At 41.8% G+C, this 23371-nt stretch overlaps 1 protein-coding gene across 1 annotated transcript in view; it reads right to left on the reverse strand.

Moving 5' to 3' along the window:
- Positions 1 to 23371, reverse strand: part of ITGA1 (integrin subunit alpha 1) — a 2125719-nt gene that overhangs the window by 369817 nt on the left and 1732531 nt on the right. The window contains exon 20 of the mRNA XM_044077325.1: positions 20660 to 20780. Within this exon, the coding sequence (XP_043933260.1) occupies positions 20660 to 20780 (121 nt within the window). The remainder of the gene's footprint in view (positions 1 to 20659; positions 20781 to 23371) is intronic.

Consider the following 23371-nt stretch of genomic DNA (forward strand, 5'->3'; position numbering starts at 1 on the left):
TATATATGTGTGTGTGTGTGTAGTTGATAATCTGTCTCATATAGTCAGCAACATGTTAAGATTTATTTAAACTATTTACTCCATTTGAATTCTAACTTTATGCAAAATCTGTCTGTAATCTTTGCAAATGATATGTTGGAGATATTGTGACATAAGCACAGGAATAAGCCTTGTTGCATCTGTATATATATATATATATATATATATATATATATATATATATATATATATATATATATATATTTAACATGTGTTAACCAGGAAAGTCCGACTTGGAACAAAGCCAATTTTCAGTGGAGGCCTGGGAAGAAATGCTCCTGACGTATGTCTTTGTAGTGTGGGAGGAAACTGGAGCACCCAGAGGAAACCCACACAAATGCAGGGAGGACATACAGACTCTACACAGAAGGCACTCCAGCTGAGAATCAAACCGGAGAACCTCTTGCTGTGAGGTGACAATGCTACCGCTGCACCACTGTGATGTGTGTGTGTGTGTGTGTGTGTGTGTGTGTGTGTGTGTGTGTGTGTGTGTGTGTGTGTGTGTGTGTGTGTGTGTGTGTGTGTGTGTGTGTGTGTGTGTGTGTGTGTGTGTGTGTGTGTCCCCTTCAGAAACTTTGAACTTCAAAAGGCCGAGACCATAAGATCAAAGTTTGGAAACTTTGAATGTTTTGAATGGAGATCGCCGTACAGTGAGGAATGGAAAGTTTACCATTTTCCTCACTGCAGTGGGATCTCAGAGTTGGTATATTTATTTAGCAGGGAGTGTGGAGGGTGCAGGGGGGCTTGCCCCCTGCTAAAACATAATTTTTATTTGTTGTTTTTATTTTTTTTTTATTATTTGTTTTCAAAACTTCAATCTTATTGTCTTGGCTGTTTGAAGTTCAAAGTTGTGAAACTTTGAGCTTCTGATGTACATCTATATATATATATATATATATATATATATATATATATATATATATATGTGTGTGTGTGTGTGTGTGTGTGTGTGCGTGCGTGCGTGTGTGTGTGTATTAATAACATTTACATATATTACTCCTTAAAGATTGGCATACAGTGATATCATTATCACCTAGAATCGCTGCATTGACAGTTGATCTTTTGGTAATTGTCGCTCACACTAAGACATAATGACTATGTGAATACCATGTGAAGTATCACTATCTCTCTTTCTCCTTCTCTCATTCTCTCTCTCTTTTCCTCTCTCACACACTCTCTCTTGCCCCTTCTTTCACTCTTTCCCTCTCTCTTGCCCCCTCACTCTTTCCCACTCTCTCTATCTTGCCCCCCTCTCTTTCCCTCTCTCTCACTCTCTCTTGCACTCCTCTCTCTCTTTCCATTTCTCTCTTACTCTCTCTTGCCCACTCTCTCTCTCTTTCTCTCTCTCTTGCCCCCTCTCTTTCCCTCTCTCTTACTCTCTCGCCCCTCTCTCTCTTTCCATTTCTCTTTTACTCTCCCTTGCCCACTCTCTCTCTCTTTCTCTCTCTCTTGTCCCCTCACTCTTTCCCTCTCCCTCTCTTGCCCCCTCTCTTTTCCTCTCTCTTACTCTGTCTTGCCCCTCTCTCTCTTTCCATTTCTCTCTTACTGTCTCTTGCCCCTTCTCTCTCTTTCCATCTCTCTCTCTCTTTCCCTTTCTCTCTCAATCTCTCTTGCCCCCTCTCTTTTTCTCTTTCCCTCTCTCTATCACTCTCTCTCATTCTCTCCATACCTCTGTCTCAGTTTGCTGCATGGTAGACCAATGTAAAAGCTGAAGAGCAGAAAGTTGTTTTACACTGTAAGTACTGACTAACTATCAGACGTTCAGTAAAACATTATACACTATGTTTGACTCCAATTTGCCTTTTCTGATTCCTGCTGGAATACCAGTCACCAAGGTGGGCTTGCTATTTAGAAAACTATGCTGGATAAGAGAAGTCTGACTTTTGTACTTGTTTATTTTCACCTGTCAATTCAAACTGCTTCCATAAATGACTTCTGGAGTACTTTGGTAAATATTAGCGTATGCTGGATTTTAGAGTAAATGGAAATGCAGCATTTTTGCCTCAACTTCTCAATAGGAGACTGTTGCAAATGCAAGCAATAGGAGATATCCTTCTAACAGGAATTGGGCATGAGGAAGTGAGTATTATACAATAACTGGCCATTATCATTCAAAAACAAGCACGCTGATTAGTCAGCCCAACCAGCATACCCATTGTAAATCGAACATATACCAACAGAAAAAAGTCTGGTCACCTGGATTTTCTTCTATTAATATGTTCTCTAACTTTTTTTACTTTTCTTGACCATTAGGAAAAATAAATAATAATAATAAAATTTGAAATCCAGACAGTCTAGAGGTTTGACAGAGACAGTACAGAGAAAATACTAGGAAAATCAGGTACGTTATTCAAAACTAAAGAAACGTACTTGACTTTCCTTCTATTTTCTTCATTCTGTCTCTCTCATACCTCTTAAGTGTTTGAATTTCAAACTTTATTTAAAAAAAATAGGAGCAATGGAAATCTTCCTTTCTCTGTTGCTTCCTTTCCAAAGCACTAATGTGCTGCATAAGTGTGGGAACAAAAATCCCATACGCATGTGCAGTACATCAAGAAAGTACTCGGATACCTAAATAAAGCCATTATACAAGGACATTATTTAAGAAAAGTAAATACATTTTTTTTAAAATAATGTCATTGTATAATAGCAATGACCCATGGCTGGGTGTGGGCTATTGTTGTAATATAACATTCTTTATCCACAAAGAGAGTTTTTTCTCCTTGTTTACACTGAGGGCAGGCTCCCACATGGAATGTTGCCACTTCTTTACAGAGATTGCTAAGGAGGTATATAATGTGTAAGGAAGGTTCTATGTTTTTTTTTCAGAAATTTACTTCAGGCATTAAGAAATGTTTATGTCTGGTGTCTTCATTCACTCAACCTCCAGAGTCATGAAATCCAACAAATATCCAGGACTGGATCCTGCAAGTAATAAAAGAGAACACACAAAATGAGTGACTAGTTCTATAGTTTTGAATTGGTTCAAAAAAGAAACTGTTGTTAGTCAATTAACATAAGAGGAGAGCTACAGAGATGTGATAGTGGTTCATAAAATAGCTAGGTTGTGGAATGACACTGCAATGTATTTCATGTTGTACTCTCCAGTCCAGCTGGTGAATCTGGGTATCCTGAGGCAATGTTACAACTGCCCCATGTACACAGACAACCCTCTCCTCCTACCACAAAACACTAACATATGCGAGAGATGCAATTATACAGCCAAACTGGAAGCTAAGCTGTCTCCACCCAAGACAGGAACAGACAGTCTAGAGGAGAAGGTTAACACTTACACCACGCCTCCAGCCACACACAGACCTACTAAAACAGCAATGGCAAAAAATACACATTTTTTTTGTGCCTTTCGGCTTTTCCCGGTTAGGAGTTGCCACAGCGGAACTCCGATCCGCTATGATTGGCAGTTGATTTTTACATACCGGCTTGCCAGGCCTGATGCACAACCTTCAACGAAGGTACGCCCATTCACGTATGTCTCCACGCAGAAGACGCTCTAGCTGAGAATTGAACTGGACAGCATCTTACTGTGATGCGACAGCGCTACCGCAGCACCACCACCGTGGGTAATGGCAAAAAATACACATAAATACACAAAATCATACTCGGTGGCTCTAAATAAAAAACTGCAAAAGCATCAGAGACCTCCAAAGCAGACACCCAAACAACCAGCACCTCCTGTCACAAACCAGACAACACATAAAACACAAAATCAGTGTGCTGCACAATCACAGCCCTTAAGGCGAAATAACATACCTAACACATTAGTAATAGGTGACTATAGTCAGGCACACTGACGTCCCACTCACTAGGCTGGACAAGCAGAAGGTTACTGTTAGCTGCTTGTCAGGAGCCAGAATCTGCCACATAACACAAGCACTCAGGTCACTCCAGAACAAGTACAAATATGACTCTGTCATTGTTCATGTTGGTGTGAATGACCTGAGATGTACCTCCCTGGACTACATGAAAAGAGACATGGAAGAGTTTTCTGATCATGTAGCCCAGGCTGGTATGACCCTGACCCTGAGTAGCATCCTGCCCTCACCAAGAATGATACCTCAGTATAAACAAAAAAATGATCAATTTCAACAATTGGCTAAGCTTCTGGTGTCATTCAAAGGGGATCCAGTGTCTGTCAGCCTGGGACGACATGCTTGACAAGCCGCATTGCTTCGCAAAAGATGGCTTGCACCTGTCACCCCTAGGCTTTTGAATACTGGCCAAGGCTCTTGCTGCCCCCATAGTGCCTTTTTTAGGCAAGGCTCAAAAGTCAAACCCACCTCCGTAAACAGCACAATTAACAATTAACAAAAAACTGAGGGTTATGCTACTTAACGGCAGGAGTTTAAATCTCAAAATGTGCGCTCGAAGCACTCCTCAGTATGGAGAACGTTGACATCTGTGCAGTAACTGAAACCTGGTTCAAGGCTCCAGAGAGTACCCCAGCACTACCGGGCTACAACTCATACCACATGTTTCAGCCACAGAACACGGACTGAAACACAAAAGAAGGGGGTGTATCCATACTTACACCTCCAGGTTAGTGGCGGAGCATGATACCTCTGAGATCATCCATGTGCAACTAACATCAGGCAAATCTGCATTGCAAATTGTGGCCTGCTACAGATCACCCTCCATGACCCAGGACCACCACTCCACCTTCCTGGAGACACTGGAAAACACGAAGGTCCTACTGAACACCCTGATATTGGGCGATTTCAATTACCCTACCATTCACTGGGAAAACTACTCAAGTACAAACTCCCAGGCCCAGCGCTTCCTGGAATTCATCAACTCAAATGCTCTGGATCAGCTGGTAAACTCCCATACCAGAGGTGAAAACATATTGGACCTGGTCATCACCAACATGGGCGACAGGTGTTGCACAACGGCGGTCATCCCATCACTGGTTAGATCAGACCATAAACTAATTACCCTGGATGTCCACACCCCACCACCACCCCCAACAAAGGAAACCACAGTGAAAAACTTTTCTAAAGCAAACTTCACCTTACTTAAGACAGAGGTGGTAAGTTTCACAGCCCTCACGCTAAAGGATAACGCTACCCAAGATGCAGAAACCTTTACAAATGCACTCTATGAGCACCTACAAGGATGCATGGATCGTGCCATCCCTAGCAAAACCAAGACTCACTCCTCTAAGAGAAGGAAACCAGTTTGGTGGACCCCTGCCATACACAGGCTATACAATGGAAGGAGGAAACTAGTTCAGAAAAAAAGCAAATCCCAAGAAGGAAAGAAATACCTGATCAGTATCGGTAAGAAATTAAGGTCCCTCATGAAATCATCCAAGGCTAACTTCGAAAGAAAAATAGCTAAGGATTCAAAAGATAACCACAAAGCCTTCTTTAGCTATGTTAAGAATGTAAGTGGCAACTTGCAGATATGCACTGAACTAGTGCAAAATAGCACAAACTATACTGAACCTACTGATATTGCCAACATCCTAGCAGATAGATTCAGTGCAAACTTCACCCCCCCTCTCACCTCCAAAAGGGCCCACAACAATACCGGAAAAGTGTAGTGTCCTAAAAATCACAGACGCACAGGTGAAAACAGCCCTTTCAAAAGCCAAAAACACAGCATCAGTGGGACCAGATGGTGTCCCAGGCTGCGTCTTGCATGAACTACATAACAAACTAACCCCCACCTAAACACGCTGTTCAAACTCTGCCTCTCCACAGGCTACGTGCCCATAGAATGGCGCACAGCAACGGTTATTCCTCTCCACAAAGGAGGGGCCACAACTGACCCTGGTAACTATCGCCCTATAAGCCTGACTAGCCTGGTCTGCAAGGCTATGGAGCGCATCATCATGGAACTCATTAATAAAGACATTGGGAACCTCCAAACACTTGACCTGATCCAGTTTGGCTTTGTTAAGGGCAGATCATGCCTACTAAACCTGGTTGACTTCTTCGAGACAGTCACCAAGGCCAGAGAAGAGGGAAAGGTTGTTCACACAGCCTACCTTGACCTTGCCAAGGCTTTCGACACCATTCCCCACTCGGGTATTACAGAAAAACTCAGCAGCCTGAACACAAACCTGTATGTCACGAGATGGGTTGCCAACTGGCTTACAGACAGAACTCACACGTAAGAATAGTGGGCTCCAGGTCCGACTCTAAACCAGTCACAAGTGGTGTCCCACAAGGCTCGGTCCTGGTACCCCTACTGTTCGGCATATACTTCTCAGAAGTACAGGCAAACACAGGAGGACTATAGCTAACCAAGTTCGCTGATGACTGCAAACTGGGAGCCAAAACTGACTCTCCAGCTGACATGGACATCCTCCAAAAGGGCCTTACTGAGATGGACACCTGGTGTCAAAGTCATGGCCTCAAGCTAAATGCCAAAAAATGCATAGTCATCCCATTTGGGAAAAACATAACACCCACGAATTACCACATAGGTGGCAGCCCCCTTAATACAGAAGAGGTAATAAGAGATCTGGGGACAAAGGTAGATAGTAATCTCTCCTTTGACAATCATATTGCCAAAGTAGTTAGGAAATCCTTCTATGTGGCCCATCTAATTACTAAAGGGTTTGCATATAGAAATAAAGAGGTTATAGTGCCAGTCTACTCGTCACTCATCAGACCCATCATAGAGTACAATGCCCCATTTAGGATGTACCTCACAAGACACTTCCAACAGCTGGAAAGACCACAAAAGTACCTCACCAAGAGGATTACTGGCCTCAAACATATGTCCTATGCAGCCCAACTGAAAAAACTCTGGCTGTACTCAGTGGCATATTGCTTACTCAGAGGTGACCTCTGCCTGACTTACAAAGCCATGTCCAACTCAAAATTGATGGACATGCACCACCTAAAGAAATCCAAGTCACTGCGAGCCACGCGCTCTAGTGAGCTAAACCTCACCACAACAATAAATAGAACATGCTGGAGAGATAGATTCCTGTCACAGAGACTCCCCATGCTTTGGAACAAAATTCCAAACTACATCAGGCAGAGCCCCTCACTAACACTCTTCAAGAGAAACCTTGACGAGTGGATGGGTAACAGAAAATACACCACTGGGATCACTTCATTGGCTCTGCTTGACAGAGGATCAGTTAATTAATCACTGGGGTGGCGAAAGCCGACACACTCTGACAGTAGGTCACAGTTAGTTTACTGTGCCTCTGTCTAGTAGGGACACAGAAGAGATCCCAGGGGTAAACCTATGATCTCCCATCCACTCGTCAAGATTTCTCTTGAAGAGGGTCATTGAGGGGCTCTGCCTAACATGGATTGGGATTTTGTTCCAGAGTGAGGGGAGCCTCTCAGATATGAATCTGTCCCTCCAGCATGTCCTATTTATTTCTGTGCTGAGGTTTAAGTCCCTGGAGCGTGTAGCTCTAAGGGATTTGGATTTCCTGAGGTGGAGCATGTCCATTAATTCTGGGTTGGACATGGCTTTATACATCAGGCACAAATCGCCTCTGAGTAGGCGGTAAGCAACTGAGTAGAGCTGGAGTTTCTTTAGCCTAACTGAGTAGGGCATCTGTTTGAGTCTCTTGATTCTCTTGGTGAGGTACTTTTGGGGTCTTTCCAGTTGCTACAGGTGTCGGGTAAGGTACATCCCAAATGGGGCATTGTATTCAATTATGGGCCTGATGAGTGATGAGTACAGGGGCACAATGACCTCTCTTGATCTAGATGTGAACCCTTTCGTGATAAGGTGGGCTATATAGAAGGTCTTTCTAACCACTTTGGCAACATGATTGTCAAAGGAGAGATTGCTATCTACTTGGGTCCCCAAATCCCTAATTAGTTCTTCCATACATAATGGATTACCACCTATGTGGTAATTTGTGGGCACTATGTTTTTTCCAAAGGGGATGACTATGCACTTTTTGGCATTTAGCTTTAGGCCATGGCTCTGGCACCAGTTATCCATCTCTGTGAGACCCCTTTGGAAGATGCTTGTTTCAGTCGGCGAGTCGATTATGGCACCCAGTTTGTAGTCATCTGCGAACTTGGTCAGCCATAGTCCTCCCGTGTTAGCCTGTACCTCAGAGAAATATATACCGAACAAGAGAGGTCTCAGGACTGAGCCTTGTGGGATGCCACTTGTAACTGGTTAAGAGTCTGACATGGCATCTGCAATTCTGACCATGTGGGGTCTAGCCCTGAGCCAGTTTGCAACCCATCTTGTGACATAGGGGTTGATATTTAAGCTGGTGATCTTATTTATGATGCCCGAGTGGGATATTGTGTCAAAGGCTTTTGCGAGGTCCAGGTAGGCTGTGTGGACTACCTTCCCTTCATCTATGGCCTTGGTGACTGTTTCAAAGAAGTTGACCAGGTTCAAGAGGCAAGATCTGCCCTTAACAAAGCGGAATTGGGTAGGATCCAGTGTTTGGAGGTTCCCAATGTCTTTGTTTATGAGTTCCATGATGATACGCTCCATAGCTTTGCAGACCAGGCTAGTCAGGCTTATAGGGCGATAGTTTCCGGGTCCGTTAATGGCACCACCTTTGTGGAGTGGGACCACTGTTGCTGTACGCCATTCCTTGGGTACATATCCTGTAGTAAGGCTGAGACTGAACAGTGACTTTATGTGAGGGTTCAGTTCTTCTTATAGCTCATGTAAGACGCAGCCCGGGACACCGTCCGGTCCCATTGATGCTGTGTTTTTTGCTTTGGAGAGGGCAGCTCTCACCTGTGCATCTGTGATGTCAGGGAGGCTACACTCTGTTGGGATAGACATTTGCTCTTTTGGAGGGGGGGGGGAGAAGTTTGCACTGAACCTGTCTGCCAGGATGTTGGCAATGTCTGTGGGTTCAGTGTATTTTTTGTCATTTTGCACTAACTCACAGCATATCTGGGAGTTGCCACCCAGGTTCCTGACATAACTAAAGAAGGCCTTGTGATTATCTTTAGCTTCTTGTGCAATTTTTCTTTCGAAGCTGGCCTTAGATGATTTTTATGAGGGATCGTAGTTTCTTGCTAGTACTGATCAGAGATGCCTTCCCTTTTTGGGATTTTGCTCTATCATGTAGTAGCTTCCTCCTTCTGTTGTATAGCTTATTTATGGCTGGGGTCCACCAGACAGGTCTCCTGCCTTTGGATGAGTGAGTCTTAGTTTTATTTGGGATAGCACGATCCATGCATTCCTGTAGGTGTCCATAGAATGTGTTTGTAAAGGATTCTGCGGTTTGGGCCATATTTTCCACTGGCCCGGGGGCTTTGAAGGATTCCACCTCGGTTTTGAGAAGTGTGAAGTTTGCTTTTGAGAAGTTCTTCACTGTGATTTCCTTGGCTGGGGGTGGGGACAGGATATCGATGTCCAGTGAGATTAATTTATGGTCAGATCTTACCAAAGAGAGGTATACCTCTGGTATGGAACATAGAGTCCCCATGCTGGTGATGATCAGGTCCAATATGTTTTCCCCTCTTGTGGGAGTGGTGACCAGCTGTTCCATAGCATTTGAGTTATAAATTCTAGGAACCGTTGGGCGAGGGTGTTGGGGCTTAAGTAGTGCTACCAGTCTATGTTTGGGTAGTTGAAGTCACCCAATATAATGGTGTTTGGAGAGACCTTCATATTCTCCAGTTTTCTCAGGAAAGCCGAGTGGGGTTCCTGAGTTTGGGAGGGTGGTCTGTAGCAGGCTACAAACTGAAAGGCAGTTTTACCCACTGTTAGTTGCACATGGATGGTCTCCGATGCTTTGTGCAGTGCCACTATCCTGGAGGTGTGGGTATCCTTGATGAATATGGATACTCCCCCTCCTTTTGTGGTTCGGTCCAAGTTTTGGTGCCAAAAAGCATGGTATGAGGTATAACCTGGTAGTGCTGGGGTGCTCTCGGGAGCCTTGAACCAGGTTTCTGTTACTGCACAGATATCGATATTCTCCATACTGAGGAGAGCCTCGAGTGCATGCATCTTGAGGTTTAGACTTCTGGCATTGAGCAGCATTACCCTTAGCTTCTTTTTCCTTGTGTTGTCTATGGAGGTGGGTTTGTCTTTTGAGCCTTGCCTAAAAAAGGCACTATGGGGGTGGCAAGAGCCTTAGCCAGTATTCGAAATCCCAGGGGTGACAGGTGCAAGCCGTCCCTAGCGAAGCAACGTGGCTTGTCGAGCATGTCATCCCAGGCTGACAGACACTGGATCCCCTTTGAATGACACCAATACTTTAGACAATTGTTAAAAATTGATGATTTTGTCTTTATACTGTGGCATCATTCTTGGTGAGGGTAAGATGCTACTCAAGGTCAGGGTCATACCGGCCTGGGCTACATGATCAGAGAGCTCTTCTATGTCTCTTTTCATGTAGTCCAGGGAGGTACATCTCAGGTCATTCACACCAGCATGGACAATGACGGAGTCATATTTGTACTTATTTTGGAGTGACCTGAGTGCTTGTGTTATGTGGCGGATCCTGGCACCCAACAGGCAGCTTACAGTGACCTTCTCCTTGTTCAGCCTGGTGAGTGGGACATCAGTGTGTCTGACAATACAGTCACCTATTACACGTGTATTAGGTGTGCTGTTTAGCCTTAAGGGCTGTGACTGTGTGGCACACTGACTTTGTGAACTATGTGATATGTGGGTATTTCTGTGGGGTAGCGGTTGCTTGGATGTCTGCTTTGGAGGTCTCTGCTGCTTGGGCAGATTTTTTTAGAGCCTCCGAGTATGTTTTTGTGTGTTTATGTGTTTGGTTTGCTGTTGCGATAGGTCTATGTGTGACTGGTTTTGTGGTGTGTGTGGTTACCTTCTCCTCCTGACTGACTGTGCCAGTCCTGGGTTGAGAGAGCTCAGCCTCCAGTTTGGCTATATAGTTGCATCTCTCACATATATTTGAGCTTGTTGGGAGGAGGAGAGGGTGGTCTGTGTACATAAGGCAGTTGTAACATTGCCTCAAGATTCCCAGATTCACCAGCTGGACTGGAGAGTATACCCAAAACTGACCTTTGGACATGTGAGGATAGTATAATGAAATACTTTATGACTGATCAGAAAGGACCTATAGGGAGTCAAGTACTTAAAAAGAGTATAAGAGGGTGTAGTGCTTAAGTTTATTGGTGTTTTACTTATAAGATTACTTATAACAGCAAGTGCAAGGCTTTAAAATGAAAATAGAGTGCTTCCTTTGAGATTTAGATCAGTTATCTAAGGGAAAAAGTGAAGAGCAGACTTTATGGAGCCGGTAATAGTTTAAACCTGTTTAGGTGGCGCTGCCCAATGCTGCGCTGAGTGCAAAAATCATGCAAACCCGTGCTAAAGCAGGTTTTTAAGCAGGGGACTTGAAAGAGCTAGGAATTAGCCCAAAATGGCCAATAAACAACTTGTTTCTGGGCTGAGACCACTCCTCCAGGGACAGATAGGCTGCTCAAAGTTCCCCACTCTCACTGGTGAACAGAGAAGCTTCCTCCTATCCAAGTAAGAAAATGGGCAACACAGGAACCTTGTACTAAAGTCCGGAATCCAGCAAACCTGAATTCAGGACTATTCTAGTTAGAAAAGGCGGGAAACAAGGATATTTTTTTGTTTTTTTTTTCTTTTTTAAGGACAGATAGCAGGAAAACACAGTAAAATGCTTAACGCAGGCTAGCACACTAGCCAACAAGTGACCATACCCTCTATGGCTGTCACCAAATCTCATGTCACATCATTCCTGACAAAAAAGAAAGGCTTGCTGCAAAAATGTCCTTCAGCCACAGCTGGAATATGACCTTTGCTTTAACTACCTCAGCAAAACAATATATGTTGAATCCATTAGCCCATTTTGTCACAGGCTCCCCATCAGACAACAGCATATCTTTTATATTAAAAGTTCAATAATATCCATATTCTAGGCATACCCAGGCATTCCCTTTCCTTCACTGAACACTCCTTCTATTTACTTGCCCCCAGATTGTCGACTGTCTACCCACTGAATTATGCCAAATCAGAACTCCACTAATTTCAGAGATGAATTACTTTCCTATATACAAAAAGTTCATGCGAATGATTTAACTATGCTGCTGTTACATAAGCCATACCATGTGTAGCTTCTCTATTAGTCTGATCCATGTTTCATTTTCTCCTTAGACTTCCTGTCTGTATAACTCACTTCAACAAGATTACCTCTGTTCCCTTTCCTAATCTCTTTCTTATTACATGTTCCCTTTTCTCCCCATGGACTCTTTCTCAAACTGACTTATAATAACAGATGACCTGACCTCTGCCTTGTAATGACATAAGACCTGCATGTACATATTTCCCAGCAAACTTGCTACATCCTAAATATTGTTTCTGCATAATGTAACTGTGTTGTTCTATCTTGCACTACCATATTGCATTAAATGACGTGTTTATGTTCTTCACTTGCTGCGCTGTTAACGTCTGGAACATGTCTAAAATGTAGATTAGCCCTCTACCCTGGTCAACCTGTCTAAAAAAATAAATAAATAAATACATTTTAACATAAGAATTTTGCCATATTTTAGAGCAACCAGAAATGGCAACTACAATCTTACAAAGTCTACAGCAATATAACCTGAAATCTCAAGCATATGCATTGTGAGCAAGCCCTGCAATGTTAGCAAAAAATTTCCCACTGTAGGTTGGCAATTCAATACTTAGGAAATTAAAATCACACAAGAACTATGGCTCACTTACACTGGAATACAGAAGAGAGCAATTCAAAAATTTAACTTGGTGTAAATTTTTCTTACAGCTCCTGTAGTAACATACAAGCCTAACTTCAGTACCTTTAAGTAAAGCATTGTGTTCTACAACTACGGTCTTATGTTCTGCACTAGAAAAACTGCCACTATTTATAATACAGCTGTGAACACTGCTAGTAGTGGGTGTTTTCAGATTTAACAAAATCGGATACCTGAAAGAGCAATGGCCTCCAACACTCAATAGCATTGTATTAATGCAACTGTAGTTCATTCATAATGCCCAACAGGGTGTGTGTTAATGTGTAATTAATGCCTGCCCAGGGGTGCTGCAGTGTCGGGCCTCTACACCCCTGAGAGTGATTAATTACACATTAACACACACCCTGGGGGGCATTATTGCTCTTAGAGAATGGGCTTTCTGTAAAATTGTTGTGTTTTACTTACTTTTTATTACTATATTTGTTTAATATATTTTTGATATAAAATAGCTCCTCTGCCTAATGTTTCAAACTTGCTGTAGTATATGTTAGTGATGTTGAAGGAAGCATTTTACATCCAAAATATAACACTTTAAAAATAAATGTGTTTATTTTTTGGTCCCTTACTCCTAAATTGTTTGGTTCGCTGGCAGTCATTGGAGACTGATGTTACTAAATAATGACAAACATTTGAGTTTCATACTTTTATTTCCTTCAGAAAATTCATGCTAACACAAATTCTTTACTTAAGCAACTTTGTAATTTTATAATAGCAATAATTGTTTCTATTTTAAAGCCTTTGTTCCCCCTTTATTTTAGGTTTTATCCAGATTTCTTCACGTGAAAGGTCCAGAGGTATGAAAACCTCTTTAGTTCTGCTGTTGCTAGTAATCATCGCCCTCACTCGATCTCTCTCATACACACACCTCTGCTTCAGAAAATTCATGCTAATGGAAACCCTGTTATTCTAGCAACTTTCTAAGTTTATGAGCCATATAGAAATCTGTCCCTTTTTCAGTCATTTGTTTACCCCATTGTTTGTGTCTCTGTCCAGATTTCTTGTGCTAAGAGGTTGAGAGGTATGGTCGAGAGGTACAGAAATCTCTTAACTGATGCTGCTGCTGTCAGGGGAAAGCTTGTTCACTCTCACTCTTTTTCTTTCTCTCTCTCTCTCTCTTGCACATGCGGGGGCATGCAGTCTGCACACACACACACACACACACACACACACACACACACACACACACACACACACACACACACACACACACACACACACAGTCTCTTCTGCTTTCGTGCATGCATTCACTCACACACACACACAGCAGACAGCAATATAAACACACATACACAGACACACACGCATACAGACATACACACACACACACACACACACACACACACACACACACACACACACACACACACACACAGTCTCTTCTGCTTTCGTGCATGCATTCACTCACACACACACAGCAGACAGCAATATAAACACACATACACAGACACACACGCATACAGACACACACACACACACACACACACACACACACACACACACACACACACACACACACACACACACACTTTTTTCCTGTTTCAGTTATGTTTTTTACACTAGCTAAACAGTAAAAGGTCTGATTAGCGAGTATAAAATAATAGCTCAATCTATCTCTCTCTCTCTCTCTCTCTTACTCTCATACATGCATTCACTTTCACACACAGACATAAACACACACGCTTTTTTATTTTGTATTATTTTCTTGTTTCTTTTACTCTCAGTAAGCAGCTAAAGGGCTGTTTAGCGAACGTAAAATAATGGCAGACGTTAGTTTTTTTTTCTGTCTGAGCTGCATGGAAGCTTGATATGCTGCCATTAAGCAGCAGACTCATTTTTCACACACACACACACACACACACACACACACACACACACACACACACACACACACACACAGTCTCTTCTGCTTTCGTGCATGCATTCACACACACACACACACACACACACACACACACACACACACACACACACACACACACACACAGCAGACAGCAATATAAATACACATACACAGACACACACACACACACACACACACACACACACACACACACACACACACACACACACACACACACACACACACACTTTTTTTCCTGTTTCAGTTATGTTTTTTACACTAGCTAAACAGTAAAAGGTCTGATTAGCGAGTATAAAATAATAGCTCAATCTATCTCTCTCTCTCTCTCTCTCTTACTCTCATACATGCATTCACTTTCACACACAGGCAACCACACATGCTTTTTTATTTTGTTTGATTTTCTTGTTTCTTTTACTCTCAGTAAGCAGCTAAAGGGCTGCTTAGCGAACGTAAAATAATGGCAGACGCTAGTTTTTTTTTTCTGTCCGAGCTGCATGGAAGCTTGATATGCTGCCATTAAGCAGCAGACTCATTTTTCAGTGGGCATTACAAAAAGAGTCTTCCATGATAGCAATTTTAAAGAACAGAGACTGCAGGGTCGAAAAGGGGAAGAATCAAAGAAGCAAGAACTAAATTTAGGTCATGGAAGAGTTCAGCTAGAAATTCAAGGACTAATTGATGGAAGCAGGAAAGGATCTATGTCCTTGCAGCGCGACCATCCGAAATCTTGTTTTCTTTGACTGATCTGTTCAAGATACTGAGATCAAGTGGTCTCCAGTCCCCTGTTTTTGTTTCTTTTAAAAAGAAAAAGAAGAGATTCGGATCCTTGCTGGTCTGCTGGAACTGGCTGAACTGCTCTTTTTTTTTTGCAAGTTTGAAATCTCCAAAACAACCGCTAGATCCCTTTTGAGGGGTGAAAATCTGGGAAGGGATGTTTTGATTGGTTTTGGAAAATGAGGGAAAGGGATAGAATAGGATAGGATGATGGACTGTACCTATTTGTCTTGTCTTCAGGGATAGCCGCCAGGCTGGGTACAGTGACATTTCCCCGACTGCCTCCGGTGGGCAGTCGGGCAACGCTCAGGGATGCTGAAAAGGGCTTGTCAGAGAAGCCTTCCCGACAGCCCTGTTCTGCCCCCTGCCTGCCCCTAGGGCTTACCCCTACCATTGTTATTCCTGCCTCTGCCTCTGGCGGGGGACGGACTCCACTCAGGATTGTTCTTGTCCCATTGTTCTGAGCCCACAGACATCTTTCCATCTCTGGCCTTTCTGCAGGAGGCCTGAGGGGAAGAAAGGAGTACAACAAGGGCTGAGGAGGTCTTCTTTCCTTTCAGACAGAGAATTCTTTCATTTCAGGGGCAGTTAGAAGAGAGATGATCCATCAAGGGGGGAGTTAGTGAAAGATAGTCAAAGAAAGGGGAAAGCCAAGGTAGCATAGCCGCATCCAGGCCTCACCCGCCGCTCCCACACCTGTGGCTCCATCAGCGTATCGAGTCATCAGCCGAGGGAGTTGGTTATGGATCATCTTGTGCCCAGAAGTGTTGCATCTAGAAAACCCTTATCTCACTTTAGGGCAGCTTTCCCTTCTTTCGCCTTGATCATGGAATATTTACCAGGCGAGTAAAATGGCATAGATAGTAAACGGCAAACATCCGCTTCCGCTAGCGAGACATGCATCGATTTCCTTGTTATGTGGATGGATTCGCTGTTAGGTGGATGGACTGTCCTTCTTAGTGGCAGCTACCACCACCCACAGCAGCTCCTTACCACTTTAGCCCTTGTCAAGAACTGTTTGTCTGCTGTACATTAATACCCTGCTGTAGAACGTTCATTCTCCAACAGGGTGCTGATGTACAGTTTGCCCATTCTCTAATATAGAATACATTTATATAATTGTGAGATCTTCACTCTAAACATTATTGTGTTTGTAGGGACTCCTAAAGAGCACAACTATTGAGAGTATTGTGCAGGCCATAAATATTCCTCCCTTATAGCTCAATGTAAGTTATCATGGCCATAGGAATTGTATCCGTTATACAGATGACCATTTTAGGCTTATAAAGGCATAGACATTGTTAACTGCATTAACTTTCAAAGATGGCATACTTTGAGTCATAAGAAAAAAGTAAAGTAAAAATATTATTATTCATAAATTCTACGTCATCTACCATTTAAATTTTATTTCAATATCTTCTCTCCACAAAGCAACCAAGTACTTTGATGGCACCTCAGATTAATACTGTATATGTACAGTCTGACAGTATGAGGGTAAGATCCTCAACCACAAAGTCTGTTGCAGTAATACAATACAATCCCTAAATAGATATTTTTTAAAAACTATCAATTCTCCATGTGATGTGTTCAGAAACTTCCCTAAGGATCACATGGTGCATCTGCAGTTAAGGACTATTAATGGAGTGGCCGTGGGTATACAAGTGTTCCAGGAGTGCTCCAAGACCAAATCTTGTCAATCCTTCTTTTGTGAATTTCATGGATAACGCATGAAGGCAGTTTAAGGATATGAGGTTTGCATTTTTATTGTTTATAAATTATGTTGCCCTCTTAGCCTTAAGTAAATGTGATCTGAAGTGTCCACTGGAGACACACACACACACACACACACACACACACACACACACACACACACATGCTCGTTCACTTGCGCGCATGCGTGTGTGTGTGTGTGTGTGTGTGTGTGTGTGTGTGTGTGTGTGTGTGTGTGTGTGTGTGTGTGTGTGTGTGTGTGCACCCCCACCACACATGCACACATAAAGGAGCAGTGGTGTCATTTGTAATACATTTAAAAGAAAATTGTTTATGGTTGATCATGTACCTTGGACAGCAAGTCAGGTCTTTCACCCCATAGATAATATAAGGGTTCAGAGTTAGAAAATTGGGTTCCCTTAGAGAGTAACGTACATAACCACAACAAATCTCTTGGTTATACTGAGCCTGGGCTGATTAGCAATCACATACTTGTAGATAAAGTCAAGATCATCTGCAAGGCAATCCAGAGTCAAACCAGATTTCTGATGTGAGGAAAGGCACACCTTTGTGTCATCAGCACAGCAGTGATACTGCACTCTCCTCACCTGAGACATGCTAAAGAGAATGTAGTTAAACCTGACTCCTGGTGTATAGTGTCATCCAGAACAAAGGGGAAAGAACAGTTAATTCTCAGGGAACCCTGAGAAGCATGAGATAAACCGCTTTTAGATGGCTGCAGTGACAACAAAAGCATAAAAGTTCCCATCTAGTATAATCAACCATGTTAAAAGCCACTGATTCAAAAATAATTGTTTTGTGTTTTTTATGACATCTTCACTGCCACTTATATCAGGATATAATTTTTCGGGACATGAGATAAATTTCTGGTGGCTAGTTTGTGTTTGTTAAATACACAATTACTCATAGTGGATCTCTATCAAAGACAGTCAGAATATATGGACATTTTCCTAAGAGTTGCAGTAAGAGGTAAAAAAACAACTAACCCAAAGAAGGGCCTAACAGACCAGTAGAGCACCAGGACCCAGATCTCAAGTCAGGATGCAACCAGTCTAGTAGGACAAAGGTCCAGACAACAGGCTGTTTGGTGCATGCTTCACACTAAGGTAATTTAGTGATCAAGTAGAACAAACTCAAATCATAGCCCAGCAATAGGAATAGCCATCCCAATGACAAAATCCTGGGGAACGTCTCCACTAAAACTGATAAAATGGAGGTAAGATTAACTCTGACGAACCCCAGCAGCAAGACAACATCTGTTGATGGAACGTGCTTCCTAGGTGGAAGAGCAACTTGAACTTTTAAACATTTTAGCAATCATATAGACCTCTGCTAGAAAAATAACAGCAACCAAAACATTCCTGTACCAAAAGACTGCTTTCATATGGATGATTTTTAGTTGGTAATTAGCATAATTCTCATCCAGTCAAATGGTTCCTTTGATGCTGGAAGCTTTGTCCTACCGTACAATAAGGATGTAGCTCCATTCCAACAAAGGTTTACCTATAACTAGATAAAATAGAGGAACACAACATGGGGTGACAAGATCCAGAGAATGTGTCACACCAACATCTGTCATCCACAATGGACACCCCATGGAACAGGTACAACATAGGGTAAACAACTTTAAAGGAAGCAAGGATAAAATTCCTGCACTTTATCAGCTTAAGATTGGAGGCACCACCCAGGGAAGTTCAGTTTCAAAATATTTAGCAGTTGGTGCAGATAGTTAAATTGGTTAAATCTGTGAGCTGTGGTTCCTGTGGTACAGGGTTTGATTCCCACAGTCCTCATTTGACTACTATGTGCCCTTGAACAAGTCACTTAACTAGAATTTGCTCCCGGGTCACCCCTGAAAAGGGACTGTGTGTCCAGTGCGTCTACCTGGTTAACAAATGGGTCTATCTGGAAATGGTCAGATCAGAAGATTGGTTCCTCCTCCAGGCCAAGTCTTGATAGAGTAAGTCCAGGGCATGCCCAAAATAATATGCAACACAGGTAACCATCAGAGCAACCCTAAATCCTTTAGTAATAAGAATTATTTTACATGTGCCACAAACTATTAATTAACTTTGATACTGATATTACCCAAAATTAAACATTTCAAGCTACTCAAAACCTAGTCAAAAAAGAAATCTGAAATGCCTGCACATAACCTAATTGAAGGTAAATGAGAAGTTACCTAGAGTTTATTCCTTTATCTGTGACATAGTCAATAATGAGCTTAAAAACTCCAGTTACAGCATGGGGCAAATGCAGGTGGGAGTGATAAAACACTGACATCCCACCCCCAATCCAGCACCTACATGATTACAAATAACATAAAGCTTTGGTGGGGTGGACTACTGTCATAGGTAGACCAAAGTTAGCATCAAGTCAGGTTGCTATAATAAACAAGTCAGAATATTGCAGCAGGACAGATATAATTCCCAGTGTTATTAAAGATAGGCACAGCATTACTATACAAAACTTGAGTATGGGTCCCTCCAAATGGACTGAATTCCTTCAGCAACCACACATATTGTTCCTGTTTTAAATGAAGTTACACAATCATTTTTTCCAGTTTGTGTTTAGTACTGACTTTATTTGTATTTATTTATTTTTACTTATTTACCAGGTGTAGGTAGACAGGTCTGAAGACCCTTTCAGCTCGTGACCTGAGCTCATTGAACAGTTAGTACAGTACCGAACATTTTTGAGTACTCACTGCAACATGCTAAAACAAAAATAAGATTTGGCACAAGATGTTTGCATTCTCTATTAATATTTGTCTGTGAAATATCTGCCATTTGTATTATTTATTCATGGGATGTATTATTGAAAAAGTAAATGAATGAAAGTTTGATAAACTCAGTTGACTTGAAACATATATTAATGAGAAAGCATTCATAGGCACATACTATATACAGTTTCTCCAAGGCATATGGCCTTTGGATGAATGGTGCATAGTCCCCATTCCCATCCTAAGGTGGGGATAGCTTCCCCCACTTACATTTTTTTCATAGAAGATTATTTTACATCTGTGTTTATGGACTTTCCTTAGTGTTATGATGATTCATACTATATGCCTTCACAGATGTTCCAATTATATCATTATGAAAACAAAAATACATTGGTGGCAGTTAGTGGACATTATTGTAATAGAAACAACAGCTTTTCAGTATTTGAATATTTCAATTTATGAAGGGAAAGCATTAGAATAATTCAAAAAATGTAGGAAAAGTATTTCAATTAAAAAAAAATGTAGGACAAATGTTTCTTAAGTGACTTGTGTATCTGTGTTATCACAGTGGTCATCTGCATTTCAACAGGTAGGTATCCTATTTTTAATGATCACCTTAACCTATCTTAATGCATAAATAAACATTTCAATATAAGTATGCATATCGTGATTTTCAAAATAAACAAATATTTTCATTTATATCTGGTATGGAATATGAACTCATATGCACATTAATTAAACATTTCTGCTGACAAAGTACTATTTAAATGTGATGGTGATGAAAAACAGAGAAAAATAACATATAATCATTTCCTGTAAGCAGTAAACTGTTACCTGAATTGCAGCATATATTAGATTTCCAGAATAATTAATAACAATTCTTGTGTTATAGGCTGGGTCCTTCTTATTCACGATAGTTACTGTCAAATTTAACTTGTTCTTGTCTGAAGTAATTCTGAAAAAAAAGGAGGGAAACTAAATGGCAAATTATCCTTCATATACACTACGTCAAAAGAGTGACTGTTTGAAAAGTACAAAGATCATTTAATGACAGGGGAACAGCAGTGGCTAATACCATTAGCATTTTGTTGTTTCCACATAGCAGATCATGAGCACATGTTATACATTTCTTTTAACTCTTATTTTCTCAGAGTGCTTTTTCATCTACCAGCCTCATGACAGTTGTTTTTTAATTTTTAACTCTTTGGCTGAGATTCACAGAGATGCTCTGTACTCTTGTGTAATGCTTGTGCAACTTGGTGGCACCATGTCCATACGGTGGCACTAACACTAATAACATATCAAAAGTGAAAAAGAAAACATTCCTGTGCAGGCAACTGTGCTTTTGGAGACTTAAATGAGCAGGATAACAAACAGATAAGAGGACATACTGTGCAGTGAAATATGCACACAAATCCACATAGTAGCCATACACTGCCTTATGTGAACCTTGTAAAACAGTCAGTGGTCTGTAGAGTAAATTGCCAACTAAATTACTAAATCTGTCTTGGTTTCTACAGGGACTTGTTCCATGGTATGTTGTCTGCACGTTGTCTGGTATGGCCAAATGTGTACTAGAGCCATATTTCTCCGTAGTTACAGTAATGTATGCACATGGGAGGGACACTTGCTGAGACATTGGGAATAAAATGGTACATACAAATCTATCCTGCAAAGGTTAGCAGATTCCTTGGCACACAGACAAAAAAATCTTGTATAAAACCATACAGCCATAAAGTATTTGCAACTTCAGTGGTGTAGTGTCCATTAGACACCTGTCAGTTGCATAAAAGGGGAGGAAAGGCTTCATACAGAAGTAGAAAAATAGAGAAGGAAGTAAAGTGAGACAGCCAAACAGAAGTAGAGCAGATAAGAGGGTGTAGAATGGAAGGAAGACTTAGCAATATTTTTGGGGGAATAGGGCTCCTGTTTTATTTATGTAGACAGAAACGATGAGAGGGAAGGATGAAAAGAAAAGAAGGAATGGAAAGGGGGGTTAGGTCAGTGCTGATGGGCAGTTAAAGGCACACACAATAGGAAAGACAAGCAAGGGCAGATGAGCATACATTATGATGTGGAACAGGACAGACAAGGACAAACACTACAGATGAATGGTGAAGGGGCTAGAAGGGATAGACAACAAAGGGCATGGAGAGCGATACAAGAGTAAGAGGTCACAGCTAGTGGGGACAGGACAAGCAGTGGCAGCATGATGGCTGCCTTTCTGGCCCAGAGTGATATTGCTGTCATCCACCACCATTGATGGAACCAAGTGGCTGGTGGAATGAGCTACTCTCTTGTCTGCCAGCCAATTGGGTACAAATAGCTGGGTAAGAAAATCTGCAATCTGTTTCAGGAGGCATTCCATGTGGGTCATGTATCTGTTCATTGCTCTCTCCAGCTTAGACTCCACCATCTGCTCCAGCTGCAGCTGGGGAACATCACACAATGGTGCTGTGCTACCTGCTGTTGGGACCACCCTCCAGCATGACATTCCCAGCCACATTAACTGCATCCTCTCCAGCTACAGCCTTTGGCACTGATGAGCTTATCTATTATCTGTATTTGAAGGAAGAAGAAATAATATAGCAATAACCCATGCCTGGGTGTGGGTAATGCTGGATTTACCCATGGTTGGTGTGGTTTGGTCATGAGGGCGAAGCCCGAGTGGCCAAACAAAGCCAACCGTGGGTAAATCCAGCATTACCCACACCTGCGGTTATTGTTATTATACAATGACATTATTTAAGAAAAAAAAATTACTTTTCTTAAATAATGGCATTGTATAATGCCTCCTTGCTGCCCTTCCACAGCTGTCTGGTATTCTGCAGCAATTCTGATGTACTGCGCATGCGTATGCCTATGCAGTACATCAGAGCTGTGGGCAAAAGCAACGGAGAAAGCAAATGGGTTTAACATAGCAAGACAGCTTTAAAAAAGCAAGAGAGAATCTCCGTTGCTTTTTTAAAGCTGTCTCACTATGTTAAAGCCATTTAACATAGTGAGACAGTTTTGAAAAAAGCAACGGAGAAAGCAAGATCTCCGTTACTTTCTACAAACTGTATCGCTATGTTAAAGGAGTTTGACATAGCGAAACAGCTTTAAAAAAAGCAACGGAGAATCTCCGTTGCTTTTTTTAAACTGTCTCGCTATGTTAAACTCGTTTAACATAGCAAGACAGTATGAAGCAATGGAGATCTTGCGTTCTCCATTGCTTAAAAAAAAAAGAGTTATAGTAATGGAAAAAGTCCGGGCGACTGGACCTTTTTTCTATTACTATAACTGATTTACAATGTGCACACTGAGCAATCAGCGTGCACGTTTTTGAATATTAATGGGGGGGTCATTGTATAATGGGAAGTTAGCCATAACTGAACCCATTACTCTACTAAACATACTTAAAAAACAGGTCAGTATAAATCAGTAGAACATACCCTGCTTGGTTGCTAGTCTGTCCTGAAACCTGCAGGAAGCAATACATGTCTCTTTCTGTTCATGCTGAAAGAGTACATACAAAATCAGAGAACTGTGGCAGTTGTAAAATAA

Source organism: Protopterus annectens, chromosome 1.part1 (assembly GCF_019279795.1).
Source record: "Protopterus annectens isolate FY-2018-M chromosome 1.part1, PAN1.0, whole genome shotgun sequence".
In the NCBI taxonomy this organism is placed as follows: Eukaryota; Metazoa; Chordata; order Ceratodontiformes; family Protopteridae; genus Protopterus; species Protopterus annectens.